This window comes from Diplotaxodon limnothrissa, linkage group LG16 (genome assembly GCF_057381915.1).
Source record: "Diplotaxodon limnothrissa isolate DT_005_m linkage group LG16, D_limnothrissa_male_GT1.1, whole genome shotgun sequence".
NCBI classification, from domain to species: Eukaryota; Metazoa; Chordata; class Actinopteri; order Cichliformes; family Cichlidae; genus Diplotaxodon; species Diplotaxodon limnothrissa.
The window spans coordinates 18,093,021-18,106,156 of NC_140611.1; the positions used below are offsets into that span (position 1 = coordinate 18,093,021).

Genomic DNA, 13,136 nt, shown 5'->3' on the forward strand with positions numbered 1-13,136 from the left:
GTTAAATAGCTGTGTGATGGGAGAGAAGTAAGTGCATTTTATTTCTATAGCACATTTAAAACTAAAGTGCTTTACATGAAAATAAAATAGAATAGAAACAGGTTCCTATCGGCAACCAATCCAGCAAAGTTCTAGAAATTAGCATTTTTCAAGTTTAGATTGAAAAACAGTTACAGTTGATGCTTGTCGAGGGTCACTTTGGAACTAAGGTTCAACTGTGGGATAATCGGGAGTGAGAATCAGGCCATTATGATCTTGAGTACATGGACGCAATATATCTACCACATATGCAGGTGCAAGACCATTTAAAGCTTCAAACACGAACAGTGCAGCTTTGTACTAGATTATGCAATGCACAGGGAGCTTAGTGCAAGACTGCTAACACTGGACTAATTGTAAGTGGGCAAGAGATGAGTAACTCCACTATGCATTCCAGTAGTCTACTTTAGACATAACAAAGCCCTTTCTGGATCTTGTTTGGGGGTTTTGTTATGTTTTTAGTCTGGAGATTGTTCTGAGCTGGAAGAAACTGCTCTCGACCACTGCATTTATTTGTCTGTCAAATTTCAAATTTGTGTCAAACATTGTCCCAAAGTTCTTAACCTGTGTTCGTCCAGCTTGTCATTTGTATGGTAGGGAGATGGGAGGACAGTAAAAGGCATATGGTGGCATGCTGGTCTGTTAGATGGGTTTATTTCTTCCATCCATCCATTCGCTTCCGCTTATCCTTTTCAGGTTGTAGTTTTATTATAGTCAAGAATATGCAGATATTTGTACACTTAACCCAAAACTGGATATTAAAATAATCTTGATTGATTAAAATCCCTGTGGGCTGAAGGAAAATGTGTGTTAGATTTGGGGGGAAATCATCCTTTTTCTTTTTTCTTTATATTTAGTTGCTTTACATTAGAAAGCATGATATTATTTTTTCTGTTTGCCTGACAGTAAAGCCTCGTGACATATGAAATAATTGAAGCCTGGCTACATCATTTCATCAAACAGAAATATTCTAATTGATTTGCATGTTTGGTTTTTTTCATGTTTCCCATCGGCTGTGTAGCTATTTTGGTGCTCTAGTATGACTTGTCAGAAGCTCTTTTCACGCACTGGTTGTCATCCTAAAAGAGAAGTAATTTGATGGTTGTTTAAACAGCAAATTGGTCCTCAGCTTCTCCCAACAGGCCAATAAGTCCAGCATACAATTACATTTTATGCTGTTATATGTCTGTTTCCCCACTTTAATCTCTGTCTCTGCAATCATCTTTTGTAGACAGCCATTTTAGCAGTTTTCACAGACTGCAGACAACTTCATTTAGCTCTCTTTGTAAAAGCAGTTGCAAAAAAAAAGGATGCTACAAAAAGACTTCAAGGCAACACCCCCCCCCCCCCCCCCCTCCTTCTCTCTCTCTCTCTCTCTCTCTCTCTCTTGCTTCTCATCCACATCTGATGTTTATTTCATGTTCTATGCTCCAAGAATGCATCACTCACAAGCCCTGCAGCAGGTCTAATATCTCTGCAGGCTCCCTTTCCTTCCATCTCGAAAGAAAGAGAGACATGAAAACAGAGAAGGCAGAAAGGAAGTGGGGGTCAGTGAAACATAAACAACTTCAAGAGTGAAGATTATTGCTGATAATGAGTTAAAAGCATTACATTTGGTTACAGTTGGAAAAGGCTGGTAAATAGCCAATTAGAAGCCCGAGAAAACATAGCTGTTTTCCGCAACACACTGTCGACTGCTGCTGAAATGAAAAAAACATCAAATATAATGCACAAGCCAACATCAAAGATCTGTCTTTACAAGTTAAAGAGCTGTTTTGAGATTTGCCATATACACTTAATTCCCATGCCTCTAAGGTAAATACAAAGCTTAGCACAAAGACTGGAAACAGTGAGTTGAAAATTGTTGAAAATTAGCCAAATCATATCCACCCACATAGCTTCTTTTATAACTCTTACATTTTGTTTCTTGTATTTATTAGAAAACAAGACATGACTGGTAAATGAATGTTTAGATGTGCTTGAGGGCAGATTTTGTTACTCTCAGAAAGCAGCTTTTCCTGTTTTTAGCAGTTTAGCTAAGCTAAGCTAACTGGCTGCTGATCATGAGTGTTGGTCTTTTTCTTTTACTCTCACCAACACAGATTTAATTAGTTATCATTTTGTAATTTCTCATAACCTACTATGTCTTCGGTTAAACCTATTTTAGAATAATAATCATTAGATCCAGAAAGTGTAGCTATAGTTAAGTGACTTTTAATAAAAATAAGATTTTATAAATTCACAGTATTTCTGTTATTACTTTAATATGTACCTTTGCTGTGTCTGGGGTTATATATAGAGTAAATTGGCATGCAGCCTAGAGAACGTAGGGCCACTGTGCAGCATTACAGCCCATAGTGTGACAGAGAAATAAAGTGAACCTGCTCTAGCTGAGCCTACCAGGTAAATGCGGCTTTAATACACACCATAATTCATCCTTCCCCAAGCTAGGTCTCTGGGGAGATGAGAAGGAGATAATGGAGAGGAGAAATGAATGGAGAGACAGCAAGAAAAGTGGGCAAGGAGAAGTAAGAGAACTCTGAAGAGAGTGGGTTATGATGGCGAGGTGAGTGTCAGCGTGATGAGTAAACTAAAGCCTCTTGTTTTGAAAAAGCCTCCATCCATGTCCAGAATTGTCCCAGTCCCGCTATGGATGACAGCCAAAGTGCAAAGCTGTGTCATTGCTGCACTGCTCCAAAGAAATGAACCCAGTTTCTCATTATCTCCTTTTTTTCCCTGTGTCTCTCTGCTATGTGCCCTCTCATTTTTCCCAAACTCATTATGAGACTCGTGTCTCTGAAGATTGATTCTGCTCCGCTCTGAGCCGAGCGCTGAAAATGCTGATGATCGTCCAGATTTCAGGCAAATGTAAACGTGTAAAAGTGCCTCATTCTGTGAGTTTACCTGAAATAATGAAACAAAGAGGCCAGTGTTTGAGGCCGGCCTGATGAATACTGTCATAAGAGTGTGGGTAAAAAGAAAGCAAACACTTTTTTTTCTAAAAGGACATAATAATCAGGACATAATAAAAATTATCTAGTCCTTAAAAATCTGGCCTTTAACGCAACACATACTCAGATTAGCAACAACACATGACATAGTACACTGTGTCATTATTTATTTAAGAAATAAATTAGCCAAGTTGCAGAATCGGTGTGTGAAAAACTGAGTACACCCTACTGCTTCCATAACAATTAAGAGGGTAAGAGGTGCTGCTAATCAAATGCAGCTAATTAACTGATAATCAGCAGGTCTGAGCACCTCTATAAAAGCACATGTTTTTGACTATTTGCAGGTATGGAGCATTTAGGTGTGTTTTAACACACTGACAAGGAGAAAATTTTCAGCAATGATCTTAGAGAAGCAATTGGGAAGAATTAGTAAGTTATTTACAAATACTTTGATTTTCATCATCCTACAGAAAGACTATTGGAAAACTGGGACGACAATTCCCATTCCTTCTTAGGAGTGAATATACCAGCAAATTTAAGTTCAGAATGTGTAATGTGCAAATAAACACCCAAAAGTGACAGTTTGGGCTCTACAGGCCAAGTTCAATACAATACAATTAGTGATAGACTGAATATCTATGGCTAGGTTAAAAAAAAATACCAGGATAATAATAATCTGGTAGCATGGTTGAGATTTGCAAATTTGCATTGGAATGAACCACTAGACTTCTAGAGCAATGTCCTTTGGAGTAGTGATGTTTGGCCATAATGCAATGTAGCTTAATTAAAAACAGAGCATATTAGCAAATACTTCATACCAACTTTCAGCCACGGTGGTGGAGGAGTGATGATTTGAGTTTCTTTTGCAGGCACAGGACCTGGACACCGTGCAGTCTTTGACTTGCCTATGAACTCCTCTGTATACAGTGGCTTGCAAAAGTATTCGGCCCCCTTGAACTTTCCCACATTTTGTCACATTACAGCAACAAACATGAATCAATTTCATTGGAATTCCACGTGAAAGACCAACACAAAGTGGTGTACACGTGAGAAGTGGAACGAAAATCATACATGATTCCAAACATTTTTACAAATAAATAACTGCAAAGTGGGGTGTGCGTAATTACTCAGCCCCCTTTGGTCTGAGTGCAGTCAGTTGCCCATAGACATTGCCTGATGAGTGCTAATGACTAAATAGAGTGCACCTGTGTGTAATCTAATGTCAGTACAAATACAGCTGCTCTGTGACGGCCTCAGAGGTTGTCTAAGCGAATGTTGGGAGCAACAACACCATGAAGTCCAAAGAACACACCAGACAGGTCAGGGATAAAGTTATTGAGAAATTTAAAGCAGGCTTAGGCTACAAAAAGATTTCCCAAGCCTTGAACATCCCACGGAGCACTGTTCAAGCGATCATTCAGAAATGGAAGGAGTATGGCACAACTGTAAACCAACCAAGACAAGGCCGTCCACCTAAACTCACAGGCCGAACAAGGAGAGCGCTGATCAGAAATGCAGCCAAGAGGCCCATGGTGACTCTGGACGAGCTGCAGAGATCTACAGCTCAAGTGGGGGAATCTGTCCATAGGACAACTATTAGTCGTGCACTGCACAAAGTTGGCCTTTATGGAAGAGTGGCAAGAAGAAAGCCATTGCTAACAGAAAACCATAAGAAGTCCCGTTTGCAGTTTGCCATGAGCCATTTGGGGGACACAGCAAACATGTGGAAGAAGGTGCTCTGGTCAGATGAGACCAGAATGGAACTTTTAGGAACACATGCAAAACACTATATGTGGCAGAAAACTAACACTGCACATCACTCTGAACACACCATCCCCACTGTCAAATATGGTGGTGGCAGCATCATGCTCTGGGGGTGCTTCTCTTCAGCAGGGACAGGGAAGCTGGTCAGAGTTGATGGGAAGATGGATGGAGCCAAATACAGGGCAATCTTGGAAGAAAACCTCTTGGAGTCTGCAAAAGACTTGAGACTGGGGCGGAGGTTCATCTTCCAATCTAATCCAATCGAGAATCTGTGGCAAGATCTGAAAACTGCTGTTCACAAACGCTGTCAATCTAATCTGACTGAGCTGGAGCTGTTTTGCAAAGAAGATTGGGCAAGGATTTCAGTCTCTAGATGTGCAAAGCTGGTAGAGACATACCCTAAAAGACTGGCAGCTGTAATTGCAGCAAAAGGTGGTTCTACAAAGTATTGACTCAGTGGGCTGAATAATTTCGCACACCCCACTTTGCAGTTATTTATTTGTAAAAAATGTTTGGAATCATGTATGATTTTTATTCCACTTCTCACGTGTACACCACTTTGTGTTCGTCTTTCACATGGAATTCCAATAAAATTGATTCATGTTTGTGGCTGTAATGTGACAAAATGTGGAAAAGTTCAAGGGGGCCGAATACTTTTGCAAGCCACTGTACCAAAGTATTCTAGAGTCGAATGTAAAGCAATGTGTCCGATAGCTAATGCTTGACCCAAACTGGGTTTTACATCAGAACAATGGCCCCAAGCACAGAAGCAAATCTACAACAGGATGGCTGAAAAAGAAAATAATCAAAGTGTTGGAATGGCTCAGTCAATGTCCAAACCTCAAACTGGCTGAATATGTTGTTGAGAAACCATTGGAGATCTGAACATCAACAAATGCCTGCAGACCTCAATAAACTAGAGCAATGTTGGAAAGAAGAAAGGGCCCAAATTCCTCTACAGTGATGTAAGAAATTGATGAAGTCATACAGAAAATGAGTACTTCAAGTTATTGCAGCTAAAGGTATTTCAACAAACTATTGAATTATGTGGTGTACTTACACACTCTTTCTGGGGTTTGTCTTAGTTTCTATTGAATAAAAAAATGACTCAGTGTAATATTTCATGTGGTTTTTTTTAGACCTTGTAGGGACTAGATAATTTTTTTATTTTGTCCCAATAAGTAAAACCTTAGAGGTGCGGGGATGTTTATCTATTTGCAGTGACTGTAAGTGGCCACACAAAACTGTAACTGGCGTTTTAACCATGACTGTCTCAGCAGTTTTGCTTATTTTCTTGTCTGTATGTGTTGTCTTCAGCAGAGCTCATGTACACTGTGGAGCTGGCAGGAGGGCTGGGAGCAATCCTGCTGCTACTCATCTTTCTCATCTCACTCTACAAATGCTACAAGATTGAGCTGATGCTTTTCTACAGGAGGCACTTTGGCAGTGAAGATGTAGACGGAGGTAAAGACAGAAGAATGCGTCTAAAAAAATGTCTTTTGGCCTTTTAACCATTATCTTATTCACACTTTTTTCACCAGGACTTTTTTTATCCAAAAACTCAATATCAAGCAAGCCGTGATGACTCCATATGTGCCTTTGCGGGCTTGTATTCATAGATCCAATGAATGTACTATTTTGTTTAAAAGTAACTACTCACTAGTAGTTACAGATGTTTACCCCAGTGCTATCTCAGTGACGGCATTTCCGCTGCTGTTGGTAAAGAGGTGCATGGTGCAGTGACTTTACCGGGAAAGGAGGAGACAGTTTTTCAATTTGTTGCCCATTTAAAAAGAGATCAATCTCAGTATGTCATGGAATGAAGCCCACCCTCTGCTGCCAGATAGTGATTCACAGCAACAAGGCAGGCTCGAAGCACCGTCTCTGAGCAACAAATAGGAGCGTAACAATCCTCAAATTGAAAAGCAACTTTCTGCTTTCTCTACAGAACATAGTTAACTTGTACTTCACTTAAGGATTTGTCTGTTTGTGTCCCAGTATGATTCCTCTGTGTTTTGCATTTTTGCTCTCTTTTCAAGAATTCTGGAAAGACAGAAGTCACCGGATTGTTTCTACAGTAGCATAAATTATCCATTACGCCCAAGACTGTAGACTCAAACTTCCACATGATTAAGTCATGCCGTCAGGGACCGCTGATACAAGCTGTTTTTTATTTTTCCAACTTTGCTAGGTGGTTAATTTGCGAGGTTGGTTGCTAATTTGAAAGCTTTGTTTGATGTTTGGATCCTATCGAGCACAGCCATGGCCCTTCCAGTAAGTTTCAAAGCTGCGCATGCTCCTCAAAAGAGTTTCTGAAGCAGTCCTTCCTCACTTTCTGACTGAACCACATTCCAGTTTCCACAGAGCATAATGACTAGGACTTAGCGAATATGGCACCAGCACTGTTCTTTTCCCTGTTATCTATTTTCTACCTTCTCAGTTCTTCCCACTGTCTTCTGGGAAATCATTTTGAGGTGGGAAGAGAGTATTGCTTCTGCATTGTTTTGGGTATTTTTGTATCTACCACAATTTATTTCTTGTATACACTACATGGCCAAATCAATTTGACACCACTAGAAAAGTGGTCTTCTCTTTTCCAAACAAGAATGATAAGCAAAAAATACATACAATAGACAATAAAAGAAATGGTTTTCTGAGTTTGGTGTGGAAGAATTTGACTGCGTACCGGAGACACTTATTGGGAACAGCATTTGCAAGAAAGGCCTTCTCCTTGATCATAAGTAGCTCACTTCATGAGCGATCTTGTGACTCACTGGAAGGAAATCCATGTCGGCAAATTATTAAATTTAACAGTTTTTTATAGAAAACAAAGTACCGAATAGAAAATGTAAACTGACACAGCAAAGCACAATCGTGTGTCCTGTAGAAAGTTACACTATAGTTTCATATTAGACTATAGACTGTATTACCCATGTTTACAGTTCTTTAACATACTTCAGTGCTTAACAAATTTATTAAAATACCATTAAGTGCAAGTTTTTTTCACACAGCTGCCCTAAGTTACCAGTATTGGTAATCATCAAAAAAGTTATGTTTCTATAATGTTAAATCCTCCAGCATGAACAAGCATTTTAATTAAAATTCTATTTTTCAGTTTTATAATTAATGTTACCTATGAATCTTCACATTCGCTGTTTTACAAAAAAAAATGTAAAAAATAATAAATCACATTATTATTATTTGATTAGTTAATGGCTCAGTTTCTGGAACAGAAAAGTTTCTAGCTTTCGCAAAGTTTTTGACAAATTTCTAAAATATTTGTGTTTTCCTGTTTTTATGGCAGGTGGTCTAATAATTGTGTTAAACACTGTATAAGAATTACACAAAAGATATAACTTCCGACTTTCGGCATTTTACTTTTGTGCCTTTTGTCTATAAATTTGCAGAAATTTCTGATGCATATTCTGTTTGGATGAAAATAACTGGTAACTATTTGAGGTGCCGTGCATAAGGGTTAAATGGCACTGTCATAACCATGGCATCACATGACACTGAATGTGAATGTTTATGGATAGAGCCAATAAGTGTAAGAAAAACCAACGTTATTTTATTATTTTGAAACTATAATAAGGAGTGTGTAATTCTGGTTTTAGAAGTAGCTTTAAAAGTTGTAAGTAGAAGTTAGCCAACGCAATTGCAAGAAATGTGTAAAGTCAGTTGTTTGGAATAAAATGCTCATCAGAGAATGAGCGTGCAGTGTTCAGTGAAAATGCCATGGCGTTTAGTCTGCATATTTCATGACTGACTCTCCACTCTTTCTTCCTGTTCCTCAGAAAATAAAGACTATGATGCATATTTGTCTTACACCAAAGTGGACCCTGACCAGTGGAGTCAGGAGACCCGGGAAGAGGAGCGCTTTGCCTTGGAGATCCTCCCTGATGTTCTGGAGAAACATTATGGCTACAAACTCTTCATCCCAGATCGAGACCTCATCCCATCAGGAAGTAAGACTGTGTGTGTTTGTATGTATGCATGCTTGCACACGTTTGAAATGTTTGTGCCATACTGTAAACAGTTGTATAGGTGTTTGTTTGTTTCTACTATAAATTCTATATTGGGGGAAATAATTATTTGATCCTCTACTGAATTTGTAAATTTGCTCACTTACAAAGAAATGTCCAGTCTCTAATTTTATGATAGTTTCATTTTAATGGAGGAAGACGTTAAAATATTGAGTGACAATGAGCGAAATAAGTATTTGATTCCAGACCAACACGCTAGAATTCTGGCTCCCACAGACTGGCTGTGTGCCCACATGGCACACAGATTACAATCAATCAATTACAGATACTTGTGATATCAAACGATTATGTGCATAAAGCACAGAATCAATTTCTTGGGAAGACCAAGAAATTAGGTAAGACCAAACAGCTGTTAAAGGATGCCAGGGAGCAGCCTACAGACCTGCACAAGGCCACAATGGACGACAAGACCATCAGCAAGAATCTTGGTGACAAGGTGACAGCTGCTGGCGTGATTCAGAAATGGAAGAAATACAAAACCTTGTGTCAACCTCAGTCTGTACAAGATCTTCCCTCATTGGGTGAGGATGATCATGAGAAAGGTGATAGATCAGGTCAAAAGTACACGGGAGGTGCAGTTGGGACCAAAGTCACCAAGAACATCATTGATGGCACACAACAAGAGTTCCCACTGTTTAACAAGGCACATCTACAGGCCCATCTTAAGTTTGCTAGTGAGCAACGAAATAATTCAGAGAAGGCATGCATGAAAGTGCTGTGGTCAAATGAAACCTAAATCAAGCTCTTTGGTATCAACTCAACCCGCCGTGTTTGGAGGAAGAGAAATACTGAGTATAACCAAAGGATCACCATCCTCCACTGAAGTGGAAATATTATACTTTTGGGCTGTTTCCCTGCTCAGTCAGAACACTGAAGGTGGGTCATGGATGGGTCTTCCAGCATGAGAATGACCCAAAACATGCCACCAAGGCAACAACGGATATAAAGAAGAAGCACATTAAGGTCACGGAGAGGCGTAGCCAATCTCCAGACCTATAAACAAACTGTGGAGGGAGCTGAAGTTTAGCCAAGCAGCAGCCAAGAAATGTAAAGGATTTAAAGTCAAAGGAGCTTGCAAAGAAAAGCGTCTAGACTTCTTTGAGTTGCTTGAAGACGTTTCACCTCTCATCCGAGAAGCTTCTTCAGTTCTAAGGTCAAATGGTGGGGAGTCCCAGATTTAAACCTAGTGGGAGTAACCCCCCACAGAGGGACAAAAGGACCCCCTGATGATCCTCTAATCGCCTGAGCCAAGGTGTGAAACTGGGTGTGGGTCCCAATCAGCCAGAGTTTGAACTGAAGAAGCTTCTCGGATGAGAGGTGAAACGTCTTCAAGCAACTTAAAGAAGTCCAGATCCTTTTCTTTGCAAGCTCCTTTGGCTACGATGACCTGGATGACTGAGAACCTTCACAGACATAAAGGATTTAAAGTTTCTATAAAGAGGAGTGGGCCAATATCCATCCCACATCTCTCTGGTGCTTACCAATGAGGCTTTCTCTACAGAGTACCAAGTCATGTTTTGCTTGGGCATCAAATACTTCTTTCAATCTGTGACTTTTATATAATGTCTTTTTTCTGGAATTTGGTTGATGTTCTGTCTTTTCATTAAAACTAAATTACCATTATTGGAGATTGTTAATTTCTTTGGAAGCAGGGTACATGTATACATATACATATACATAGACTGTCACAGTCTGTTTTGTCTGTGTTGTTTGTTTTCACCATTGTTTTTCCACCGTCACTGTCTTGTGTTTCAATGTCCGGTGCTGTCAGGGCAGAATCAAGCAGAGGATGCTCACAAGTGATGAATAGATGAATATTTCAAAGTTAAAATAAGGGAAGAGGAGGGAAATGCAATATTCAATGCAATACTGTCAACAAGAACCCTTTTTTTCTTGTATCGTCTCAAACCTCTCTGGATTAAAGCACTAGATCATAGCATTTCTCACTAGCTCTTCCCTTACTGTGTACTACAGATATGGGAATACAGTATGCGGTGTGTACCGGGAGCCGATATATTGAACAAATTTATCATCCTCACTGATTTTTATCCATGTATTAATAAATCCATGAAAATTCTTTCTGAACATATTCTCATGTGTGCTAACTCTGTTTAGCAGTCTGTCTTTGCCAGTGGTACACAGTGTGCTCTAGTTAGTAGCAATGCTGTGTGTTTCTACTGTAGGCTTCATGTGAGAAAGATAAAACGCAAACACGTCCTAGCTGGTCCAGACAGAATTAAACATCAGTGGGTAATGTGTGAAGGCTCTGAGCCCTGCTGACTGAGCCGCTTCTATCCTTTAATCAAAAGAAAATTGCCGCCAGCACCACTGCCAAGTAAAATCATTGCAGATGAATGTCCAATCAGAGAAACATGGTATGTGATTAATCGTATGTGAAATAAAAAGATGACTGAGAGGGGACGCAGCCACGCTTCTGACGGTGTTGAGCATGTTTCTGTGTCTGTAATGTGTTCTGCCTGTGACCTGAATGTTAAAATGTTTATGTTTAGGTCTCACCAATGAGCATTACCAGGATGACACGCGGCTCTTTAGAGGTACTCGCCTTCGGTCTTTTCCTCTTGCATCAGCTGCTTTCATGCTTAGAGTGGCACCATTGTGTGATCTGAAACATCAGGCCCGATTCAATAGCGAGCTCAGCCCTAATCCTATAGAGTGTGCAGCTTTATCAATCACTGGTTTGCAGTTAGAGCCATATGGATCTGCTCTATGTGCATAAAATGTTAATTTATATGCTGCACCTTTGTGCACACTTAAAGCTCCATATTAAACGGGTGTTAGTAGACCAGATACTATCACTGTCTTGCGTTTTGTGTCTGATGCTGTCTGTGTGTTCATCCATCACTGTGTTGTGGCCCTGTTCTCATTAGGTGAAAACAATGCTCACTGCAATGTTTTGCCACACTTGTGTCACATAAATTTTTGCTCTTCTCTTTCCTTCCCGCTTCTTTCCCGCAGCCTACATAGAGGACGTGGCCCGCTGTGTAGACCAGAGCAAACGCCTCATCATAGTTATGACACCCAACTACGTAGTGCGGCGAGGCTGGAGCATCTTTGAGCTGGAGACGCGACTGCGCAACATGCTGGTGACGGGTGAGATCAAAGTCATCCTGATCGAATGTGCCGAGTTGCGCGGAATCATGAACTACCAGGAAGTGGAGGCGCTTAAACACACCATTAAGACCCTTACTGTCATCAAATGGCGTGGAACCAAGAGCAACAAGCTCAGCTCCAAGTTCTGGAAGCAGCTGCAGTATGAGATGCCCTTCAGACGCACGGAGCCCATGCTCACGCATGAGGCGGCACTAGACGTCAGCGAGCAGGGCCCATTCGGAGAGCTGCAGACTGTTTCTGCCATGTCCATGGCGGCAGCCACTTCCACTGCCATGGCCACCGCCCACCCAGAGCTGCGCTCCTCGTTCCACAGCACCTACCACACCACCATGAGGCAGAAACACTACTACCGCAGTTACGAGTACGACATGCCCCCAGGAGGGACCTTGCCACCTCTCTCATCCCTGGGAAACCAGCACACCTACTGCAACATCCCACTGACACTGCTGAACGGACAGAGGCCACCCGGGAAGAGCCGAGAGCACAGTCTGGAGGAGGGGCACGCCAACAACGCCATGCTCCCTCTGCTGCCCAGGGAAACCAGCATCTCCAGCGTCATCTGGTAATGGCAAGCAGACTCGGCGCCAGCTTTAGGAAGATCGCTCAACGTCAGACATGACTAGGTTACAGTCTGGCAGTTCTTAGGAACACAGTTCGAGGTTGTGATTACGGCAAAAAGCATTTGGATCCGTATGGCTCCGGCAGCTAGTCATGGAGGTAAAGCAGGTTCCTGGACGTGGTTTGTCTTGTTGTTCAGTCGGACTGCACCTCGTTTCCAGAGGATGTTTTCTATGTGGAACTACAGGGGATAATGCGAACACACTGTTTCATTAACTAGCGAGAAATGGACTCACAAGGACTCCATGGTGAAGAACCAACACACTATGGCAATTATTCACAGGAACGAATACACACACACACATACACACATACAAGAAATTGCATCCATACAAGCAAAAGGAAAACAGGGTCTGTACATATATTTCAATTTATTTGTAGCATCAGTGTTTTCCTGTTTTGTTCTTTTGTTTATTTTATTCAATCATGTTTGTTGCCTTCTCTAATGTAGGACTTTTGCTTTAACTTGTCATAAAGAGTTGTATATTTTTAATCTTTTTCTCTTTTTTTGTCTCTTTTTCTTTTTTTCTTTCTTATTTTGTAACACGCTCGATAGGAAAGCCAATATGACATGTGCGTGCGCTGTTGT

General features: G+C 40.8%; 1 protein-coding gene across 1 annotated transcript in view; it reads left to right on the top strand.

Moving 5' to 3' along the window:
- il1rapl1a (interleukin 1 receptor accessory protein-like 1a) overlaps nucleotides 1-12,495 on the top strand; it is a 150,553-nt gene extending 138,058 nt beyond the window's left edge. The window contains exons 9-12 of the mRNA XM_085374071.1: nucleotides 6,072-6,218; nucleotides 8,549-8,719; nucleotides 11,308-11,352; nucleotides 11,774-12,495. Of these exons, the coding sequence (XP_085230197.1) occupies nucleotides 6,072-6,218; nucleotides 8,549-8,719; nucleotides 11,308-11,352; nucleotides 11,774-12,495 (1,085 nt within the window). The remainder of the gene's footprint in view (nucleotides 1-6,071; nucleotides 6,219-8,548; nucleotides 8,720-11,307; nucleotides 11,353-11,773) is intronic.
- Nucleotides 12,496-13,136: the final 641 nt, after the last annotated feature.